The following is a 22,954-nucleotide window of genomic DNA, read 5'->3' on the forward strand; positions in this document are numbered from 1 at the left end:
CTTATGAAGACGCTTCCCCGCCGACCAGCTGCAGCTCCAGCTCCAGCTCCAGCTGCAGCTCCAGCTCCAGCTCCAGCTGCAGCTCCAGCTCCAGCTCCAGCTCCAGCTCCAGCTGCAGCTCCAGCTCCAGCTCCAGCTGCAGCTCCAGCTCCAGCTGCAGCTCCAGCTCCAGCTCCAGCTCCAGCTCCAGCTGCAGCTCCAGCTCCAGCTCCAGCTGCAGCTCCAGCTCCAGCTCCAGCTCCAGCTGCAGCTGCAGCTCCAGCTCCAGCTGCAGCTTCAGCTGCTTTATCTGCACCTGCATGTAGATTTAGTGTACAGTTCCTGTGGGTGGTGCTGTGAGTGCTTCGATTGGCTATTTCCAGAGGACATGAGACACTACACATATCAGGTGACTCGGGGTTCACCAGACCGACAAGCTCGAGTCCACACTCCAGACTTTCCTCTCCAGGCTGGGTGAACCGAGCCAACAATAAATTGTTCTCTCTTTGCCCCACACAGCCACAGTTTCCAACATCACGGTTACTGCACGCGTGTCACACCACAGACACAAGCAGAGTGGAAACCTGACATCATGTCCACAGGAAACAAATCTCCACGTCCTTCACTTACACGCGGGCTTCACTTTTCCTCACTGCTAATCTGAAGTAATGCAGTCAGTCAGATGGCGTGAGGAAGCTGTTTTCCCTGCAGACGTGCTGATGGTACGAAAGTGGTGTGATGTAGTTATGTATGTAGTAAACTCTTTGGATAAAGAGTGTTTGGGTAAAAACAGATTATTTTATTTATTTTATTGCATAAAATAGCTCTGATTGCAGAGTTTCTGACTCCACGTGACTCAGGCTCTCCTCCACAAATCCCAACATCACAGCTAACAGCTGGATTTTAGCACAACAGCCACTTCCTGCTACAGACACAGACAGTAAAGTGGACAGGAGATCCTGGTTTAACATGAACTGACTGCTGCAGCACTACAGTGATCCCCTCACACTGATGTTTAGCTTCACTGTCCTTATTTTCCTCTGAGGCAGGGGTGGGCAACTCCAGGCCTCGAGAGCCGGTGTCCTTTAGGTTTTAGATGTGTCCTTGATCCAACACAGCTGATTCAAATGGCTAAATGACCTCCTCAGCATGTCTCGAAGTTCTCCAGAGGCCTGGTAATGAACTAATCATGTGATTCAGGTGTGTTGACCCAGGGTGAGGTCTAAAACCTGCAGAATGCCGGCTCTCGAGGCCTGGAGTTGGCCACCCCTGCTCTGAGGTATCGATCCCGTCACTAGTTAATGGCAGGCTCCGTACTGACTGGAGGGGGCGCTGTTTTTAAAACTTCACACATGAAGTTACACCATTGAGCCCTGCTCTCAGGATCTGACATAGATGTAAGTTAGCCTTTCTGCATGTAGAGTTTACTCCCCTCTTGGATGTTGCCCTTGGGCTGCGCTGTACAGAGACCTGTTGTTAACTGAAATGTGTCATTCCCTGTGTCTCCTGCAGAGGGAGCTGTCAGAGTTCTCCTCCTTTAATTACTGGAGAGCTCCGATTGCCGCTGTGGACGCCCTGCTCGCTGACCTGCTGCTGTGAAGCCAGCTAACCTCTGACCTCAGACCGCACTGAAGCAAAGATGCAGGGTCTGCAGGACAGCACGTTAGGTGCACCACACTTCCAGTTTTCTTCCTGGGTGGAAACAGGAAGTGTGGTGCACTTTGAACCCTTTGATTATCGTTTGGTAAAATAAATTTGACTTGTGATGGAGCAGCTGATGTTTGAAGAACTGCGTCACCCTCACAGGTGAGGTTCACCTGCAGAACTGAAGGAGATGATGTGACTGGTGTGACAAGGCCTTTTAATTTTCCGGTTTTTGAACAGACGCCTGTGAAGATCACTTTGTTCTGTTTCATCTGTGCCTTTTTTCTTTTGTTACAGCTGTTCAGGTTAACCTCACAGTCTGCCCTGTTTATTATTTATTTATTTATTTGTGTAGCTGTAATCAAACCTCGCACTCCTGCCAACAACAATAAAAAAGTCCACAGTTACTCGTAAGTTTGGCTTTTATTACAGTAAAACTAATAAAGTCACATGATCATTAACTGGCCATGTCTGTGAATTACAGTGACTATGGAGTAAACCTCGTCATACACGACGAATAAATTCGTGTTCAGCTTCAGGGTCAGAAACACCTCTGTGACATCACTGAGTAACGTTCACAGCACACACCTGAGTGATTACCTCATCACCTGCTGATGATTACAGAATGACTCGGATAATCAATACATTTGATCAGCAGCTCCTGAAAAATGATCCTCTGACCAGAACCTCTTTCTTCTTGTGCCCGGCGCCTGGTGGTGGATTATGGTTAAGAGTCGAATATCACAGAAGAAGAAACTTGATTTCTATCATGTGCCTCAGAGCTTCAAACCTCCCTGCACCTGTTAAACAGCGTTTGATTGGTCCGGAGACGCTACAGGTGCAACTGACAGGAAACCCAGGTGTGCTTCTCTGTGATCTCTGCTGCAGGATTTAGCAGAGCTGCCCACGCACCTGAGCCATCAGCAGGTCTGTGCTGTTACCTGATTAGAAGAAGTACTTTCTTATGTTTCACACCTGAACATCGAAAGTGGAGGTTTAAGCTCTTTCAGATCAAAACCCGGCTGACACGCATTTATTTGACCAATCACGTCTCCAAACATCAGTCCCTTATTGGTCTGATTCCTCTCAGGTTAATAATGCATCAAGATAATTTTCTTCTTCTATGATCACCTGGGGTCATAGATCATCTCAGAGAAAACGCACACATCTGTCCTGTCCAACGTGACAGCTCACAAAACCCCATTATCCCTTTAAATAATCGAAACACGTCAAACAGACTATCAGTTTTCTTTTTTTTATTGGAGATTTATGAATAATTTAAGAATTTAATTTATACATATTTAAATGTGAAATTCCAGAAAACAAAACGCAGGACTCTTCTTCTACTACTCCCAACATGTCGTACTCTTCTTTGCTGCGCAGGCGGGAATCAGCCTCTGCTGTTGGCTGATCAGCGGTCAGCCTCGGTCACTGCATCACAGCCCTCTGACGCACACTCTGTTCTTCAAACTGACCTCAGATCTCTTCGCCTCCGCCGGCACAGAGCCCGCCCCCTGGCAGGTTAACACTCTCCGGCTTCCACCTCCGGTGTCGCGGGGCCGCCATCTTTGTAGCACATTAAACATTTTTTAAAAAATACCTGTTTGTGAAGGTTTTCTGAGCAGGTAAGCGCACCTTTCCGGATCCCATCCACGCCAGGAGGCGTACGATCGCGAGAACCTTGAGATAAGAAGGTAAAGCAGCTTTATTTTAACTTGTTCCAGCTTACATGCGCGCAGGCTAACGGCTAACAGAGCTATAAGCTTTACAGAGGACCACACTTCCTTTCAAGACTTTCAACATAAAATAGTGTACGGTCCAACTGTGGATTTCAGGTACACTTTCACCGTTAATCAGTAGTTTATTTGCTATCAATTAGCCGAGGGGAAAATACAATAAATTTACATTAGTTGTAATATGAATTTTACCTGCATTTTCGTCAAAAACGGACTTTTGGCAGATATCTTCATGACAATAATGTCTGGTTTTCTTCATTTCCAAAGCCAGTTGGCTGAATGTTGTTATTGAGGGCTATCAAATGATTGAAATGCACTTTAAGATCTTTACTCAGAATTTTCAGGAAACATATTTAATTCACAAATACTAAATAACATTAATCTGAACAATCCCTGTTAATAGTCCTAACGCTGACAGAGGAGTGCGGTGATGACGGTTTACAGTTTTACAAAAACATTTAAATCACTGGACCGCTGTAAAGGCTCTTATTTTGAAGGTTACACCCGTACCATCCGGCCGCGTCTCGCTAACTTTTCTCCGTAAACAGACTCGCTAGAGTCGGACGGGCCAAGCTCTCTTAGTGTTCGGCATTCATGTTCTGGTGCGATTCTAGTCTTGAAGTGTACGCCTGACTGCACCCATTCTTCCGTAGCACGGATCGCAAAACAAGCACAAAGCTCCCGCAGACGCCCACGGTGGGGCGGCTAGCATCGAGCCGCTAACGTTAGCAGCGAGGAGTAGCGCGGCCCCACAAACCTGGAGCCGGTAAGTACTCCCTTCGTCGGCCGACGCGAGACCACAGCCGCCCGCGTGCTCCGGCTCGCGTCCTCCGCACGAAGGTGGAATTGCGCGCGCCGGAGTCAACCTTTCCGCACGAGGCTCCGGTGAGCGGTATGACTGCGCGCGCTCCGACAACACCAACTAACCGGATGTGGAAGTAGTTTTTTCTCCGCGTGTAAAATAGGAAATTTCTGTGTGACTTCCCCCGGAAAACCAACAACTTAATATCAAACGGTTTCCTGTCGGTGTTGCTGTGACCGTGGCGGCGGTGCGGGTGGCGAAGAAGAGCACGGACAGGCTGTGCGGGGCGACGCAGCTCATGGCGGACTTTTTCTGCCCGTCAAGGCGCCTAAAATGGCTCCTCGGCCGTGGAGGGAAATCTCGTCCCTCTCTGCTGTTTCGCAATCACGAGAGCGGTGTGACTACCCGATTTCCATTATCGGACACGGCCTGGGGCACGTTCTGGTAAAATAAAAGCATTCGGTCGGGTGTGAGCCTCCACAACCCGCTCACAGCGGGCCTGGGGGGGTTCAGTCAGCCCCCTGGTGCACTTTAGCAGGTTTCTGTAGCCCTGCCGTGCTAAACCCTCAGCTACGGACCCGTTATCCGACACACACAGGTTTTTGTTTTGTGTCTTTTAAAGAGGAGCTAACCCACTGCACATGACTAGATGTTAGCAAAAACACTTTTTACATTTCTGCTCTTAAAACATAAGCGGGCAACTTAAACTTGAGCCTTGCCGACGGAGCAGGCGCAGATGAACCGTGTGTGTCCGATAATAGACACCTAACTGTTAGCTTCAGATAAGCGAGCTGGTACGTTTGAAGGAGCTGTTTAATCAGACAGGCTGAGAGAAGTTAAACAGTGTTTTTAAGAAATGTTGAAATAAAGGTTTTTGTTGGTCATAAAAAAACACCCTGCAAATAAAGGATGGACACTGCAGCTTTCATTGGCTGTTTGAGGATGCCTGAAGTTACTGATTGGGAGAATTGATCAGCTGTATCGATCCCTTTCTGCAGATGTCGCTGGTCGATTTGGGGAAGCGGCTGCTGGAGGCAGCCCGGAAAGGTCAGGATGACGAAGTTCGAAATTTGATGGCCAACGGGGCGCCGTTCACCACTGACTGGGTGAGACTCTGCATGCTTTTTTTAAATAGCACTAATAATGGGATGGGAACGTCAGCAGGCGGCACAGTGGTTAGCACTGTTGCCTCACAGCAAGAGTTCAGTTCCACCATCAGGCCGGGGTCTTTCTGTGTGGAGTTTGCGTGTTCTCCCCGTGATTGCGTGGGTTCTCGCCGGGTACTCCGGCGTCCTCCCACAGTCCAAAGACTTGTTAGTGGGTTAGGTTAAAGTTAGGTGTGAATGCGAGTGGTTGCCTGTGTCTATGTGTTAGCCCTGCAACAGAATGGCGACCTGTCCAGGGTGTACCCCGCCTCTCACCCTAAGATAGCTGGGATAGGCTCCAGCGCCCCTGAACAGGATACGCGGAAGTGAGTGGATGGAAGGATGGAACTTGAACCTTGAAAAAGAGTTGTTTCTGAGACTCTGAGATAGAAAGCTGCACCTGAGCTCACCTGTTCTGGCTCCTTCTCACTCACCTTCAGCTTGGGACGTCCCCGCTCCACCTGGCCGCTCAGCACGGCCATTACTCCACTGCCGACGTCCTGCTGAGGGCCGGTGTCAGCAGAGACGCCCGCACCAAAGTGGACCGCACCCCGCTGCATATGGCTGCCGCCGAGGGACACACGGTCATCGTGGAGCTGCTGGTCCGGGTAAGACGGCTTGTCTTCATTGGAAGGCTCTGTGTGCTCTAAGCGCTGTGATCTTTGACATATGTGGACCTCCCTTTTAGAACGGCGCTGACATCAACGCCAAAGACATGCTGAAGATGACGGCGCTGCACTGGGCAGCACAGCATGGGCACCACAGCGTGGCTGAAACGCTCATCAAGCACGGCGCTGACGTACACGCGCTCAGCAAATTCGACAAGACGCCATTCGACATCGCCATGGACATCCAGAACACAGAGCTGATGCTGCTGCTGCAGGTGAGTCGACGCCTCGACAAGGAGAAGCAGAACATTGAGGTTTCAGTGTGACAGAACGGTCACAGGTGTGCTCGCACTCTGCAGCGAGGTCGATAACAGAGACTTTCAGGCTGCCCGGAGATCAGGTGAGGCAGACATTTCGCCTGAGTTGTTTTGTTTAGGAATGTTTGTTGCCGGGAGGCCGTAATCAGTGCTGTCTGAGGAAAGGATCTTTAATGCTTCCTTTATTGCCTCCTTTAGCAGAGGAGACACTGGAGTGTTCTTTATGAATGGGGAGCAGAAAACGCTATCCCATAATTCATAGCAGCAGACTGGAACAATGGATAAATGTTCATTATAACAACATTTTCCGTCTGGTGCAGTGAGCTGCTGAGAGTTTATCGTGTGCTGCAGTCTCTGATAGAATCTATTTACAGCCGTTTCACGTCCGTGACACCGTCAGTCAGCTGAGAGCAGCTCGAGTGATGACAGCACTCGCGTTACTGTGCTTCAGTAGCACAAACACTCAGTGAATAATCCCACAGACTAACACACTTATCTTTGTTTCACTTGTTGTTTACTGCAGAGAGCCGCTGTGTGTGCACACTGCTGTGAAAAATAAGCTGAGTTCAGTTTGTTGCTGCTGTGAAATCCTGCTTTAATGACAAGCTTTGCTGTAAATTATCTGGACCCTTCGTCGTCATCCAGGTGACTTCTTCAGTCTCAGCTGACTGCAGGTTTCCAACCTTATAAACTGGACTTTGCACAATGACTAAAACTAGCACCACTGAAGGAACAATGGGCTGTCAGGTCCTTGGGGTGGGCCAATTTTTGTTTAGAAAAAATGTGTCTCAGCTGCTCCGATACTCCTGACACGTACGGGCATCACTACAGGTTTTCGCTTGGGCAGCGGTTGTGCGTCAGCTTTTAGATGTCCCCCATTACTGATGGAAATCTCACAGTCTAAGAAGGCTAACCTGCCACTGTTCATATCCTCCCTGGTGAATTTGATGCGTCGGTCCACCGAGTTAATGTGATCCATGAATTGTGGAACGTCCTGAGATTTGATTTTCACCCAGGTGTCATCCACATACCTGAACCAATGGCTCGGTCGTGTTCCAGGGTAGGATAGCAAAGCCCTCTTCTCCACTTCTGAAACGCATGAAATGAAGACACAGTTCAAACACAGGTAGTCGATGCTGAGAGTGGTCCTGTTGCTGAGGTTGGGGTTATCCTGTAATCTCTTACGAACTAGGGCTGGGCCATATTACACCGTTCACGGTAATACCGGTACAATGTTAGGCAATGATAACAAAGTAAAATATTGTGATAGAATACGGGTAAAACATGCACGCGCAGTGCCGTTGTTTATAATACGCACATGGTGGAAAAAGCATGGCAGCAACAGAGAATGAGAAGGGGGAAAGCGGCTTGTTGAGTGAAACAGATGAACCAGAATTGGTTTGTAAAAATGCTGCAACTTCAGTGATGTGGAACTGGTTTGGTGTTTGTCTGCCAGATACACAACAAAGCACTTTTTTTTTTTTTTTTGTAGAACATGCAAGCGGGCTGTCGTTATTGCTATATTTGTCGGACGAAGGTGCTCTTAAATCAGGGAGTAATCTGGGTCCAAACCTCCGTCAGCTTCAGGTCCCAAAGTCAAACGAACACTGCAGCATCACTGGGAGTTAACCTCTTAAGCCCCAAGGGGGTTTCTGAGCTTCCTGCTCGAAAATGCAATGCCCAAATTTAATTGATTATTTCTCTGCAATTACAAACTCTGTGCTTACAATCTTGGTATCAAAATAAAGCTAACACTTGTGAGATTTCATCAGAGGTGTAAATATTGAAGCAGATATTACTGTGTCAAAGTTACTGAGACTGGAACACAGAAAAAGTAAGTAGATTTTATCCTTGCCTTATTTATTTTTTTTAATTTTTAGCATATAACCCTTTTAAAAATATGCCTCAGATCACATTTGGTTCCAGAATTTCAGTAACCAACATATAAACATCATCTGTGCAAAGATTTAAGTTTCTAAAGTGAAACAGTGAAAAACTACAGCCCTGTCAATACATGAATGTCCAGACGTTGTACAAAAATGTCCATTTTTGGCACACAATTGGACACATGCCAGTTGAATTTTTTAGGTATTAAAGAGCAGAAATTAATTACTTTTATTAACAAGCCTAAAAATTCTTTTTTAAAAATATGAAGAATTAACCACACCTTTACAAGGTAATGGCCCTTTTCTGCCGTGCGCATGAAGCGTTTAATTGGTCTCTGGCCCTTTAAACTCAGAGGGGCTGTAACTTTGGTTTCTTTTGGTCAATTTGCATGATTGACACCTCTTTTTAATCGTTTTAGCCAATAGAATCAAAGTAACGATGCCACGTTCACGTCACTTCAACCAAACTGCTCTTGCTCTTGACGAAGGCGGTCGCACTCTCCTCCTCCTCCTCTCCCTTAGCTTCCCTGCTTAGCCTCTTGTGTCCTTGTCTAGTCTCGTGTTTTTTGTATTACTTTTCCCTGGAACAGTCTCTCACAGTCTGTTCTCTAAAAGCTAAAAGAGGAATTATGGATTGGATCAACTGGTCCCTAAATGCAATTGACACCCTTTCTCAATGAGAAGTTTGGGCTCGGGTGAGCCGGAGTGCTGAAGATATCTACCTATTCGGAACCATGGTAACAGGGTTCTGGCGGATCGGAGCTGGCTTGGCCCTGACTTATCGAAGAATTAAGGAAGCGGAACCGGCTGTTCAAACCTCCACAAGGCTGCCCGCTGGGATTGGAACGATGGGACGAGGCGTGAGTTTCTCAAAATGGGCTCATTGAGTGCAGCACGGATAAGATCTTGGAGAGGCTACGGCTGCTGTGAATACTCGGAATAAGATCTCTGACTGCAGACTTTATTACATCTCGGAAGGGCTCGCTCGGAATAACATCTCGGGGAGGCACACTGCCGTGAGTTCTCAGAAATCGGCTCCCTGAGCACAAGAATGACAACATCACAGAACGCAAGTATGGCGAAGCTCGCGGCTCTCCAACGGGAGAGTGAGAGACCAGTGTTGGACTGTAGAACTGCTTTGAAATTCATATGAGTTGTTCGCACTAAAGTAAAAACCACCATCACTCATGTGGAGACCCTCTCGGCGCCAGCTGCAAGGCTGGAGCTGAACAACAACACCCTGATAACGACTGTGTTTAGTCTGTTCCTTCCCACTCCATGCAAGGCCACCTGGGTTGGCTGGAAGACTGTTTACTTAGCCTGGCAGGGCGAAGGACACTGTCTCAGCTGAACTCTGGACACGCACACACACACACATATACACTGATATGCACACACTCATCCCCCCTCCCTTTCCAAACGCCTTCGACGCTTATTCCCCTCCGATGCTGACGGTGGATCAAGGAGACCAGGCTGCAGGCCCGGATGTGCTGTCTAAATCGGCTGTCTCTCACCCTTTACCCCCCCTGCTGCTTGTCAGGTGTTTCTTTGGTATATTAAGAGTTTTTTCATGTGCAGAGGTGTTTTTTCTGTTCTCAGACTGATCTCCCTGTTGGAGCTCAGTCTGGGGGGAGTTATTTTTTTCTCCTTATCTTTCCTCATGTGGTGCATTTTCCATTGTTATACCTCTCTGACCTGTCTTCCCCGTGTGATGTTTGTGTAATGTATGTATGGTCGGAGGGTAAGATGGCGCCGCCATTGCGTGCAATAGGTCGGCAGCCTTATGAAATTTCCCCTTGTGGGACTAATAAAGGTATATCAAAAACAGACGTTGCAATGCCAAAATCCACGTGGGCCCAAATTTGCTGCATGTGGCTTCTGTCCAGTCACGTGTCTGTAGGTGGGTCTGAAATGGAGGTTGTTGACGGAAAACGGCTCTGATGCGGCTAGGTAGGCGTGGTAACTTCTGATAATCACGTGGCTAACGGCGAAAATAACGGAGGAAATCCGGAGGGTAAGCCAATCTCTGTCTTGGCGTATTTGCGCCGCTGTGTGTTTTTGTGGTTTTCTTTTGCGGCTCATTCAGTGAATTTTGGTCTGATCGTGGTGAAGCTTGGTGTGTGGAGTCAGTGATAGCTCTGGAAGCTAACCAGCCTGTCTTTAGCCGGTTACATGAAGTCTGGAGAATTTCCGGTTCGGTTTTGTTTGTTTAGCGGACTTCTGCGCATTTACATAACTGCTCGTTTAATCATGGCTTGTTTTCGATGTGTTTGGTGGTTGTAGAAATGGTTTATATGACATTTTAGCTGAGATTCAGAGGTTTCTGTGGACACCACACATGTCTGGACTTATATTTCTCACCCCGTGTTATAACCAATTAAACGTGATCTCCTCCTTTTTGCCCCCGGTACCAGGGGCGTGGGGCTGAAGTGGTTGATAACTGTCCAAATTCTTTCATCTTTAATAAAACGATCAGCGTTGCTGTTTTACCAAGTGTAACTATGAAGTTTAACATCCAGGCATCCATGAAAACAGAATTTATTACATTATGTTATTACATTACATTTGCATTTGCACTGTTAAATGTTTATATAGCTTTAATGCACAAAACAACAGCTGCTTGTTTAAGTGAAAATAAATGGATGGGTTTGTTTTGTCAATTATATCGTCAGTTATATTGTTATCGCAAATTTTCAAATATATATTGTGATAAATATTTTTGGCCATATCGCCCTGCTCTATTACGAACTACCTCCAACACTTCAGTGACTGGGATGCAAGTGAAGAGAGATGTAACATGGAATGAGACCATGGTTTCATCTGCCTCCATAATCTCTCAACATTTCTGGATGTTCAGGTGTTCAGAGCTGCCGACCAACGGGCTTAGGATCGAAGCCAGAAACTCTGACATGCTATAGGTGACCAAGGTGATCATACAATCACACACGTTCTGATAACATCTCCCCTCATAACAGGAAACAGGAATCATAGCAGCCTGGATCCTAACCTATCCCAACACCCACAGCCGGCAGAAGAAAAGGACATGGGGGGCGTTCCAAAAGTCTCTCCTGTGTCTTTGTACAGTGTTTACAGGAAGTGGGTGGGGTTACTTTGTATGATTGTAGGGTCTTTGCCTTTCAGTACAAAGCACCTGCGCACACCTGATGGTGCCAGAGTGAGGATAAATAAAATGCTACTAACAGAAGCCTCCTGATTGGTTGATTCTGTGGAGGTAGAAACGCAGAAAAAGGCACCTTTAAATTAATGAAAGCTTCACTGTGTGTGTGTGTGTGTGTGTGTGTGTGTGTGTGTGTGTGTGTGTGTGTGTGTGTGTGTGTGTGTGTGTGTGTAGGAGGGCATGCAGAATCAGGTGAATATGAACCAGGTGAGCATGAATGTGGAGACGAGCAGCACCACCAACCAACCACAGTTCATCATCCAGGGCATACCTGCCATTCAGGGGGGCGTGGTCAACCTGGCCGAGCTGCTCAACAAGGCCAATGCAGGTGAGATACGCGCACACACACACACACACACAGCCCTTTTCCATCAGTACCTCTTTGGTCGGCACGTCACAGCTTGACACGGTGGTAGCACCTGGTCATTTTTCAGCACCTACTACACCGGGGTTCCAAGCAATCCAAAAATGCAACGTCAGCAGATTCCTTGCCACCGAATGGCTGGTCAGTGGAAATACTCGGCGAGTCACGAGAGCGCCTCCTTCACGCCATTTTTGAAATGCTGCACAAACAGTACCGTGGTCCCCGACACCGATGAGAAGCCGCAGACCGCATCGCTGTAACGACCCCCGTTTGTTTTTCAGGAGACTCTGAGGAAGCGATGGCTGCCAGCGCTCTTGACTCCAACATCCAGCACGCCACCGTCGTAAACGAAGGTGGTCAGAGGGTCATCACCATAGTAACCGACCAGCACGGAAACCTGCAGACAACAGGAGGGATGGCACAGCCGTTCTTCGTCACCATGCAGCATGGACAGCAGAGTATGATGCTGATGCCTTTGAACAGGAAGTGGCGGGAAGTCCTGAGGCCATTTACATCCTGATTTTTATTTTATCTTATCCAGTGCTTGCCGTGCCTGCCAACACCGTGACAGAGGAGGTGGTGACGGAGGAGCCGCAGCCCCCGCCCTCCAGGAAGAGGAAGCTGGAGGTGACCAACAACCACAACAACACGGGAGAGACGGTGAGCGCCGCCTCCACACTGTGATCAGTGACCTCTGAACGCCGCTCAGTTTCAGTGAGCTGCGTTTTACAGTGTATAGAAAACAACACTGACCCCAGGCCTGACATGATGTCACACTGCCAATGACCCTCTGTAGTCCTGAGCGTGTGTGTGTGTGTGTGTGTGTGTGTGTGTGTGTGTGTCAGATTTGTATAAACCTGCAGAGCTGTGTTCGCCTGAATGATGTGTGCTAGCTGCACTGTGTGTGGATCTAAAGTTGCTTTTATCCAATGCTTTTATTTTGAATATGGCTCTGTAGCGCCGTTAACATGGCCGTGCCTCTTGGAACCACGCCACAAACCCAACAGGAAGTTAGACCGTTGTCGTTGCCCCGCTGTAATTGAATTCGATTTGAATCGGGGATCGTTTGTGAGCCGGTGCTGTGGGTGGGTTCACAGTGTGGGTTAGTTTGGAGAGAAATTTCCCCAAAAGAGTTGCAAATGCGTACGGCGTGATCCTCGAGCGTGATGTCCAAACCTGAAGTCCAGTTTCATGAATCTGACAATTTCCTCTTTCGAAATCCCCTCGGTGCTACAAATGTCTAAAACCAGCATTCAATACGTGTGCACACGTCACACCACATGGGTTTCTCTCCGTGGTTTGGGTGGGGTGCGCTGGTCTGTATGGTTTTGTGCTGATCGATGAGGATTATTTGTTTTCCTGCAGGAGCTGTTGCAGAGGCAGCTGCAGGAGGCCAACAGGAAGGCGCAGGAGTACCGACAGCAGCTGCTGAGGAAGGAGCAGGAGGCGGAGGAGTACCGCATCAAGCTGGAGGCCATGGCCCAGAGTCAGGCTGGCACCGCCACCGCAAACACGGCAGCTGGCGCCACCAACGCTGCTGCCAGCCCCGAGGAGGTGGTGGGAGGAGAGGAGGATGAGGAGGAGGGATCTGGCGGCGTGGTGGAGGAGGAGGGCGAGATGGTGGTGCTGCAGGAGGGGGGCATCATCATGGAGGGAGAGGAGGGTCAAGTGACGCTGGTGGAGGCAGGGGGAGAGGCGACGGAGGTGAGCTCCTAACGGAGCGCAGCAGGCGGGATTTGCACGCTGTACTCATGCCCACGAAAAGACCTGATCCTGGCGTGACACATGCTTCAACAGGGGGCGGAGTTTGGCTCAGCGCCATCCAGACTCCCCGGTTTAGAAACCTTTCACTTCTTCTTTTCAGCAGGGTCCAAAATGGCTGCCGCGTGGAGGACATTGACGACCTGAGGAGGAAGAGGGACCTCGTTTACCCTCAGCCATTTGTTCCCCGAATGCCGCTTTAACGTGTTTCCTCTGCCCGGCGCTGGCGGAGAGGAAGCTTCTTCAAATGTTCCTTGTATGGACTGATTCCTGCCACTCACACCCGCTTTACCCCCTTCACCATCCAGCGGAGGGTGCTGTGAAAGGAGCCGGTTTTCCAGGAATGCTCGGACTCTGCTGTGTTCTTCCGATGTGACCTTGTGTTCATGAGCTGCAGGAAGCGTTACTGTCTTCCTGTGACCTTTGACCTGAGCTGAACCAGCTCCATCATGGACTCTGTTCATTAATTAGGATGTTGTTTCCAGGTGGTTTCTAAAGGGGCGGGCTATGGTCAGGTGACTATTGAGCAAGCTGAAGTCACATGATCAGCAGTGTGACGCTGCCCTGCTCCATCCTCCTCCTCTATCTCACACTCATCTACATAACCGTCCTTAAATTTGCTCTTTTAACTCCTCCCACTTTGGCTTGGACACTTACATGTTTTGATTTTTACACCAACATCAGACACTGGTCACATCACCTCAAGGTCACCACCACTCAGCTGTCTCCTAAGCAAACAGCTGTTCTGTTCACGCTTCACAGTGAATAATGTGTTTCCTGTTAGAATCTTTCACTTCCTGTCCTGACAGGAAGTGCTAAACGCTAATTCATTCCAGGATACTCTAGACAGGAAATGTAAACCTTAATTGGCCTGCCAGGTGAAAAGTGTCAAGTATAGCTGAGCTTGCCTGATCCTGGACAGTGTGCCTCACCTGCACTGCTCCACCGCTCACTTTTTCATTTCAGAGACAGGCGATGTCATACCTGAGGCTGCAGGAGTGCTCCTCTGCGAGGCTCATGTCTGCCCAGCCTGCTCCCTTATAGAAGCCCACCTGAGAACTCACCTGTATAACTTCAGTCATTTTTATACACTCAGTGACGTCGACTTTTTCAGTGTACATATAAATTTGTATTTTTGTAAACTGTACCTTAATGCTTCATGATGATGATGGCGGCTGCCTGTGTACCTGTGATCTCAGGTAAACGCTTCTTCCTTTCAATAAAAGCTTGTTTCATAAGCTAACAGCGAGGTGTTTACTGACCTCAGGGAAATGTCCTGTTTTAGTTTAGCTCCTGTCCTGTAGCTTACAGGCGAATGAACAACGCGTCCCTGATTCTGGATGAAGAACTGAGCTGGACACCGTGGCATCTTGAAACGGCTCCAGGCTCTGATTTTTGCATTCAAGTGTTTTCTGCACAAACTTAACTGGTAACAGGGGTGATGAGCGCTGGGAGACTGACAAAGCAACAAGGGCCAGCTGCTGCTGTGATGGCAAAATAATTACAATGATGTTTAAGTTTTATATCCATGATGCATTTATTGAACCAGCTGTAAAGTCAAGTTTAATTGTATTCATACTCTTGAAACTAGTGCAGCGCTTCTGTCCTGTAAATAATTATAGAGCGGTTCATTTTTTTATTAGAACTGCTTTATTTCACTCTGATCTTTTTTTAATTCAATGGAAAAAAAAAAAGGACGCTTTTGTGCGATTAAACTGCAACTCCCATGAAGCTTTGCAGTGCCGTCTGGCTTTCAGGACAAACGACCTATCTCGTAGGACAAGACCCGATCAAGTCTGATTGATGTGCCCGCCGTCCAATCAGCGGTGGCTCAGGCGTGCACGTCCAACCCCGTGGGTTGGTGGGCGGGGCTCGCCGTATCATGGAGGATCAGTAGGCGAACGGCAGCCAGCAGAGGAAGGCAGGCACCGCTCCGACCCCGGGACGCCGTCAGCCGTTCACCGCCACACAGCTGCCCCAGCATGGACATGAAGAAGAGGATCACCCTGGAGCTGCGGAACCGGAACCCGGCGGAGGTGAGCCGTTCGGTCTTTGATGTGGCCCGGCAGGTGCGCCCGGGGTCCGGGTGCCCGCTCTCGGGCGTCCAGCTGACGGTCACGACAGGATGCGGAGCATCCTTCAGCTCTGGCCGCCCGAATAGCAGCGGGTTTATAGTCTTAATCCCAGTGGGTCCGGCGTGAGGAGGCAGGGTAACCCGCCGAGGGTGGACGGTGAGTCCCGGAACAGCCCGCTCCTCGGAGCCTCCGGGACAGCGACACAGAGCTCGTTTCAGAGGCGGTACCGGGTCACAGAAGCGGATTAACCGCGGAAATGTTCTCTCCTGGCGGACTCTGCGGGCCGTAACTGTAACGAGAGTACCGGGTAACCGGTTTTAGCCTTGCAGATTAGGGCTGGATTACTGCTCGGGAATGTCCTAATCTCCGTTACAGCGAAGTACCGGAGTCCGTGCGCCCGTCGTATGGTGCCGCGTGCGCGCGCTTATGCGTTATATAAGCCGCAGCAGTTGAATAACACGCTCCGCCATTCGGGGGGGGAGCAGATGGTGAGTGCCGCCCCCTCCCTACAGGAGCCGGGAGGGGAGGGGGGTGCGGGCGAGTTACATAAACAGGAAGCCAGCGAGAGTCAACGTCACTAACCCTGATCTTCGATCAGATTATTGATCCAGCTGACGGAGGCTGTGTGGACGGTCAAACGTGACAAAAGGGCTAATTTACATGTAGATAACTACCCGCTCTGCACTCACCTGTTCAGCTGCATTGTCGAGCCATCTCTACTGGATTTACCTTTATTTGCTCTGATTGGTTTTCCACACTCTCCGCCCACTCTGATTATAAGTGTGAGTGTTTACCTGTCCATCACGCCTGGCTCGCTCTGGCTCATGTTACAGCAGCCTTCTTAATCAATATGAGTTGCCAGGCAACCTGTAAGTATAATTAATAATTTGTACAGGCTCAGAATGACCTCGACTGTGGTCCTCGTGTTAACTTGGACTTGACTTATAAACTGATAAATAAACAAATATCAAATCTATCACGTTCTGTCTTCTGTACAGTCAGGTATAGGGTTCATCAATACTTCATGTTCAAACTGATTAATAAAACACACACAGAGGCTTATGTCCCATCATGCTCTGCTCTGTCCTCAGATCGCAGAGCTGGTGCTGGACAACAGCCGCTCGGCAGACGGCGAGGTCGACGGTCTGACCGATGAGTTCACGGAGCTCGAGTTCCTCAGCATGGTCAACGTTGGACTGACCTCGTTCGCCAAGCTGCCCTCGCTGCCCAAACTACGCAAGGTGAGCTCACCTGTCTGACCTCATCAACGGTGCATTCAAACATTTTCAGGGGGAAGAAGGAGATTGGGTTTGAGGTCAGAGACCACCCTCTGCGGGTGGGAGAGATCTAACGAGCAGGGGGCGCCTTTGTGCTTTGACAGGTGTAACTGGCAGTATGAAGGACCAATGCCACCAAAATCAAAATCTGCTAAATTCATGTGTAAATGAAGGTGTAGTGTATGGGCTCAAAATGTGGTCATAAATATTTTGTACTTGTAAAAAAGATTTGTGTGTGCGTAAAAAAGATTTGTGTGTGGACTTAGCCCAAAAAACCCCTGCAAGTTACAAGTACGAATTTTGACCCTATTTTCTTCCTTTCATCTGATTGGTCAATGTCATGTCAATCACAAATGTAACAATCCAATCAGAGAACAGATGGGTTTGGCTGTTGGAGGGGTGCTTTTTTGAACTGCAGGTCTTTGAAGGGAATAAATGCCCTTTTACATGCCAACCCAGCGTTTTCCTTCATCACCACGAAGGAAAACAGTCTGTGGTCGTCCGAGTTTGGTGATTTTTGTGTCACAGGACTACGTGTTTAATACAGGGACTTCCACAGCCTTTTCAACAGCGCTGCGGACCGCGGGGTGGGGGCGGGCAGTGTTGTGGAAATGACAGTCTTCATTACAAAGCTTTCTTCGTTATGAATTAGCATACATGTTTTTATTGAACATTTGAAGAACCAGCAAAAAAAAACAGAAACTCTTGTAGAGGACATAAAGTCAGAGATAGAAAAGACAAGGAGCAGGTGCATCTAGTACAGGTAGAGCTGCTGCAAAAACCCACAGAGCCCAGCAGCCAGCGCAACAAATTCTGGATCCTTTGCTTTTAGTTAGCAGTTAGCATTAGCAGCACATCCTGCGTCCGATGTGAAAGGACTTTTATGCTGCGCACTGTGACTCACAGCAATGGTCCCGGGTCAGCCCTGACTTTGTGTTAAACTAATCCTAAAGTAATAATGTATTTCTAACCACTGATATAGCACAACTTTATCCTTTCAACAGCTGCTGAAAGTTAGGGGACCTAGCTGCTATCGGATATTTATATAGAGATCCTCCAGCTTCAAACTGTATTACCCTTCAAGGACCTGCAGTTCAAAAAAGCGCCCCTCCAACAGCCAAACCCATCTGTTCTCTGATTGGATTGTTACATTTGTGATTGACATGACATTGACCAATCAGATGAAAGGAAGAAAAATAGGGTCAAAATTCGTACTTGTAACTTGCAGGGGTTTTTTTCTAAGTCCACACACAAATCTTTTTTACACACACAAATCTTTTTTACGCACACACAAATCTTTTTTACACACACAAATCTTTTTTACACACACAAATCTTTTTTACGCACACACAAATCTTTTTTACGCACACACAAATCTTTTTTACACACACAAATCTTTTTTACACATACAAATCTTTTTTACGCACACACAAATCTTTTTTACACACACAAATCTTTTTTACGCACACACAAATCTTTTTTACACATACAAATCTTTTTTACACATACAAATCTTTTTTACGCACACACAAATCTTTTTTACGCACACACAAATTCTTTTTACGCACACACAAATTCTTTTTACACATACAAATCTTTTTTACAAGTACAAAATATTTATGACCACATTTTGAGCCCATAGTAGTGGACCCAAAAAGTGAAAAGGAAGAAATCCTAATTTTTTGTTTCACACGTGGACTGTGGTTCTCCTGGCCGATGGTTTTCCTGACATTCTTGTCTTTGCTCCCCCTCAGTTGGAGCTGAGCGATAACAATTTGTCGGGTTCTCTTGAGATGCTGTCGGAGAAATGTCCAAACCTGACCTACCTGAACCTGAGTGGGAACAAGATCAAAGAGCTGAGCACCGTGGAGGCGCTGGTGAGGTTCTCGCGCCGCTCCAGCCATGCTTACAGAGGAAACGTTCTGAGGTTCTAACGTGTCATTTCCTCCCGTAGCAACACCTGAAGAGCCTGCAGAGCCTTGACCTGTTTAACTGCGAGATCACGTCTCTGGAGGAGTACCGGGAGAGCGTGTTTGAGCTGCTGCCCCAGGTGACCTACCTGGACGGCTTCGACCAGGAGGACAACGAGGCACCCGACTCCGAGGCGGAGGACGAAGGTGAGACCCGCTCAGACGGAGCGCCGTCCTCCTCCTCGTCTCTGTTTCGTCATGCCCGTGTGCGTGTTTGCAGATGAGGATGGCGAGGACGGGGCGGGGCCAACTGGCGCGTACGATGAGGAGGAAGACGAGGACGAGGACGGCTCGGAGAGTGCAGAGGCGGGGCTGGGTTTCCAGGTGAACCGCGCCAACCAGGTGAGCAAATCCAGCTTCATCCTGCAGGTGGCGCCGCAGATGATCCTGGGGTCAGCAGTACAATCCCAGGTCCTCCAGTCTGCATGACAAAATGTCCTTGGCCAAGACCCTGAACCCCGAGTTTCCCCCCAGTGTGTGTGTGTGTGTGTCCGACAGCCAAACCTTCTCTGTTGTCAGCCACGCCTCCCGTCACTGACCGTTTTGAGGATTAAAAGCACCAAAACAACTAATTGTCATTAAAAAAAAATTTTCACCAAAAGTGACACTTTAGTATTTCTCCATTTGTAATGTAATCATTTCTTTGTATTTGTTTATCCTTCTTTTATGACGTATTTCATTTTGTTTTTATTTCCTACATTGTTGTTTTTCATTATGTTCTATTACATCTGTTTTTGGCACTTTTGGTCCTCAGAACCTGACGACGAGTTAAATTTGTTTCCTCTGATAACGTGTTCGTTCACTTCCTGTCAGAGTCGTCCAGTCAGAAACGTAAATCTGCTTCTCTTCTTTCTGTGCTTCATCTCAGGATGACGATGAGGAAGATGAAGAGGAGGAGGATGGTGAGCATGTGTTTCAGTGTTGCAGCTGTATGTAGGCTCCAGGTGGGCGGGGTGTGCCCTGATTGGTCTGTTCTGTTTCTGCAGATGATGCGGCGGGCGCTCAGGGACAGAAGAGGAAGAGACAGGCGGACGATGAAGGCGAGGAGGATGACGATGATGATGATGATGATGTCTAATCTTGTAGCTGGCCGCCGTCTGTGTGGCGTCCTGTTCTCCTTGGCGGCGGCGTCCCCTGAGATAGTTTGCGTTTGTGAGTCAAGTGTTTAATTTTAGAGAATTTCTGAGAGATTTTGTCCGAACCCCACGCTTCCTGCTGAAGATGCCACGTTTCCCTCTTTTCCCCACCCCGAACTTTGAGCCGCGTCTGAACGCCTCGCTAGTTTGCTGAGCTTCCCGCATCCTCAGCGGGTTTCAGCTCCTCTGGTCGCCGTTTTCTTTATTATTTCAGGGGCGGCGTTTCCTCCGAGGGGACTGAACGGCCTCCCGATGGTTTGTCCTACACTTCCCACACAGCAGAAAGCCACTAGCTTCCAGCGTTAGCGTGTTAGAGCTACAGACAGACGAAAATTAGACCAATGAGTCCAAGCCCGCTTCGTCCGATCAGCCCGGCCCGACCTCGCCGTCTGCTCGGGTTTTCGTTGGCGGTTTACTGCGAGCAGGAACTGCAGCCATCCGATAAACGCACTTTCACCTTCCCAGCAGCAGGGCGCGCTCTCCAAATGTCATGACCTTCCTTTTATGGTTTTACTGTTTGACCTTTGACTTCCTCTGCCCTGAATCTATAACTAAATGTGATCAGCTCAGCGCCCCCCCCCCCCAGCTACAGCCAGTAGCTCTGAGAAACATGACAGTGAAACAGGAAGTGATTAGTTTAATAATAAAGCTGAGAACGTGATGGGAGCGTTTGAGTTTTCACGATATCAGCTCCTCCATCAGAGTTAAAGCTGGAACATTCAGGAGTCAGTCAGGAAAAACGGGGCGGTGCTTCCGAAAATATCAGCTGATGTGAAATAAACTGAAATTGTGTGATTTGGATGTTTTATGATCGTTTTTAATGCATTTCAGAGGCTAAACGGCTTGAAGAAAGTTACACTAAACTCCTTCCATCTAAAACGAAAAATACACATTTTATTTATTTATGTTAGTTTTTCTCACCACAGTCGCTTTGAAGTGGTCGTTACTGTTGCTGTGTTAGCGCCCCCTGCTGCCTTTGAACTGGTGTGTTGTCATTCAACAGGTCAAAGTGTGTGACCTGCTGAGGTCAGGGTGAACTCACCACTTCTAAGGCAATACTGTAAATAGACTCAGTTTGGGGTTTTTTAAGTTTTTTATTTTGATGTATCTGCAGCGAGGTAACCCCATCTCTGACCTTTGAACCCTCACCCTGTCTGTAGGGTCAAGATGTTTTACTCTTTGTGGTGTTTGAGTTTTAAATAAAAGATTTTAAACAAGTAAAAGCGGAGTGTGGTGATGTGTTCAGGACAATGGGGAAAAAGCAGAGACGGAGCTCAGTACCCGAGTAAAAGTACTTTCCAGGAGGACAGGAAGTCAGGATGAAACCCTCCGACCTGCACGCCGGCGCTCCTCATCACAACAGGAAGTATCTGCAAAACCTGGGCTCAGGTGCTTATTTCCCAGAATACAAAGAACCAATCGCAGCGGCCGTTCGGTTGGTTATCACCTGTTCGATGACACTGTGCCCTCTGCATCGTTTGACAGGAATCGCATCGTTACCTGAAGGGTCAAAGGTCGCAGGGCTGGTTGGCTTCAGCAGCCTCGGTGAGTTTCTGGTTTCAGATCATTGTTTGTGCTTTATCGCTTGGTCAGAGCATCCTGAGAGCGTGTGAATGAAGTGAATATCAATCAGCTGTAAATAAAAAATGTTTAAAATCATTTACATTTTTTTAACTGAAAACAAACTCAATGTTATTGATCGCTGATCACATGTTTAAATAAAGTTTTTACAGGAGTGTGAAGCTAAAAAAGTAGACCTATCAATGATTAATAACAGGAATTGTGTTTTTCCAGTGTTCACCGATCAGATTGAGCTTTTTCTTTTCTTTTTTTGTCCTGTGGAGGGCGCCAGTGTCCTGCTGCTGAGCCGTTCAACCACCAGCTTTCCTCTGACAGCAAATCAGCAACTTTAAACACTAACACTTATTGATCCTTTTATTCAATCAGGACGATAATCACAGGTAACAGCAGTACTCCAGAGTGGGTGTGGCTTAATATACCTGCTGCCACTGAGATGTCACTCAGTAAACTGTGTTTGCCACATCATGGTGGCCTGAAAAAGCCGGGAAGACAGGGTCGTGCCCTGAGCACACATAGATGTTTTATATGTTATTGATATTTTAACGATAAGTGATTCATCAATTGACTGATTATTGATGACTTATTAAAAATGGATTGGGGCGATTCAGATGTATAAAGATGGGTGGGTGTGATTTCACATGCTGGTTTTTGAAGCCTTATGATGAGAATTTTATCCACCGCCATGCTTGCTCATTGGCTATCACGGCGCTTACAGACTTCTTAGACTTGACTGATCGATGGAATGATTGTGTGGCAGGGATTAGGATTCAACTCTATTGTCATTACACATGTATAAATACAGGGTAGCGAAATACAGTTTGCATCTAATCAGAAGTGCAAGAGTAGCAAGTGCAATAAGAGCAGAATACATACAGATAAGTTAAGTAGAGAGCAAATATACAGATGTACTGATATAGACAGATAAGGGTAGTTTAAATGGAATAGTTATGAACAGATGATGTACAGAGAGACCAAATATACAGCTGAACTACAAACAAATGCACAGATATACAGATGATCTGTGCACCATACAGATGTTCTATATTGCTGTACAGATGGGCAGATATACAGGTGTACTATGAACAAATATACAGATGTGCTACATATATACAGATGTAGCGGTGTGAGGTAAACAGATCTACAGAGTGCTATGAATATATCTACAGTAGTGGAAGCTAGGGTTGGGTGATTGGACGAATATATTGACTATCAACAATAGGCCCATCGGCGATGGTTTTTACAAGAGCGATTTATTTATTTATTTGCACATGAGTAAGTTAGCTAATAATGATGGAGCTAATAGAAGCAGTCAACAGAAAAAAAGTAATAGTGCTGTTTTAACAGCACCCTCTTTCATCTGCGAGCAAATGCCCCCTCCTCAGAGTGCGCCCAAATGCTTGTTGCTGCAGAAGCTGGTGATAGCCGCATACTCAGCCGGATGGTGGACATGCACATGCTCCTGCAAGTTAGTCGGGTTTGAGTACTTTGCTCGTAC

The 22,954-nt window shown here is 47.7% G+C and overlaps 3 protein-coding genes and 1 long non-coding RNA gene across 8 annotated transcripts in view; 3 read left to right on the top strand and 1 right to left on the bottom strand.

Annotated features, from left to right (window-relative positions):
• mllt11 (MLLT11 transcription factor 7 cofactor) overlaps window positions 1–2,030 on the top strand; it is a 3,243-nt gene extending 1,213 nt beyond the window's left edge. For both annotated transcript variants that reach the window (XM_084918803.1, XM_084918802.1), the window contains exon 3: window positions 1,492–2,030. In XM_084918803.1, coding sequence (XP_084774929.1) covers window positions 1,492–1,578 — 87 coding nt within the window. In that variant the 3' untranslated portion in view covers window positions 1,579–2,030. The remainder of the gene's footprint in view (window positions 1–1,491) is intronic.
• An 834-nt stretch (window positions 2,031–2,864) lies between these two features.
• LOC146363638 (uncharacterized) lies at window positions 2,865–3,653 on the bottom strand. The gene is made up of 2 exons (XR_014799183.1): window positions 3,552–3,653; window positions 2,865–3,303 (listed from the first exon to the last, which is right to left on the bottom strand). It is a non-coding gene; the product is annotated as an uncharacterized LOC146363638 (long non-coding RNA).
• On the top strand, window positions 3,211–14,663 carry gabpb2a (GA binding protein transcription factor subunit beta 2a). Of its 3 annotated transcripts, none has more exons than XM_084918778.1 (8): window positions 3,211–3,317; window positions 5,160–5,267; window positions 5,747–5,914; window positions 5,995–6,189; window positions 11,470–11,623; window positions 11,941–12,117; window positions 12,201–12,319; window positions 13,025–14,663. In XM_084918778.1, exons 2-8 carry the CDS (start codon window positions 5,160–5,162, stop codon window positions 13,373–13,375), a joined length of 1,272 nt encoding a protein of 423 aa, XP_084774904.1. In that variant the 5' UTR covers window positions 3,211–3,317; the 3' UTR covers window positions 13,376–14,663. The 3 variants fall into 3 exon arrangements, with proteins under 3 accessions (XP_084774904.1, XP_084774902.1, XP_084774903.1); XM_084918776.1 differs by lacking the exon at window positions 3,211–3,317 and adding an exon at window positions 3,583–4,605; XM_084918777.1 differs by lacking the exon at window positions 3,211–3,317 and adding an exon at window positions 3,592–4,125.
• A 307-nt stretch (window positions 14,664–14,970) lies between these two features.
• Window positions 14,971–21,101, top strand: LOC146363640 (putative acidic leucine-rich nuclear phosphoprotein 32 family member C). Of its 2 annotated transcripts, none has more exons than XM_084918786.1 (7): window positions 14,971–15,456; window positions 16,587–16,736; window positions 18,566–18,649; window positions 18,727–18,889; window positions 18,963–19,084; window positions 19,611–19,644; window positions 19,729–21,101. In XM_084918786.1, exons 1-7 carry the CDS (start codon window positions 15,403–15,405, stop codon window positions 19,818–19,820), a joined length of 699 nt encoding a protein of 232 aa, XP_084774912.1. In that variant the 5' UTR covers window positions 14,971–15,402; the 3' UTR covers window positions 19,821–21,101. The 2 variants fall into 2 exon arrangements, with proteins under 2 accessions (XP_084774912.1, XP_084774911.1); XM_084918785.1 differs by having other exon boundaries at window positions 14,983–15,456; window positions 18,527–18,649.
• The last annotated feature ends 1,853 nt before the right edge of the window (window positions 21,102–22,954 follow it).

The sequence above is a fragment of the Perissodus microlepis genome, chromosome 22 (assembly GCF_051167445.1).
Source record: "Perissodus microlepis isolate ML-2025 ecotype Zambia chromosome 22, ASM5116744v1, whole genome shotgun sequence".
Classification (NCBI taxonomy): domain Eukaryota; kingdom Metazoa; phylum Chordata; class Actinopteri; order Cichliformes; family Cichlidae; genus Perissodus; species Perissodus microlepis.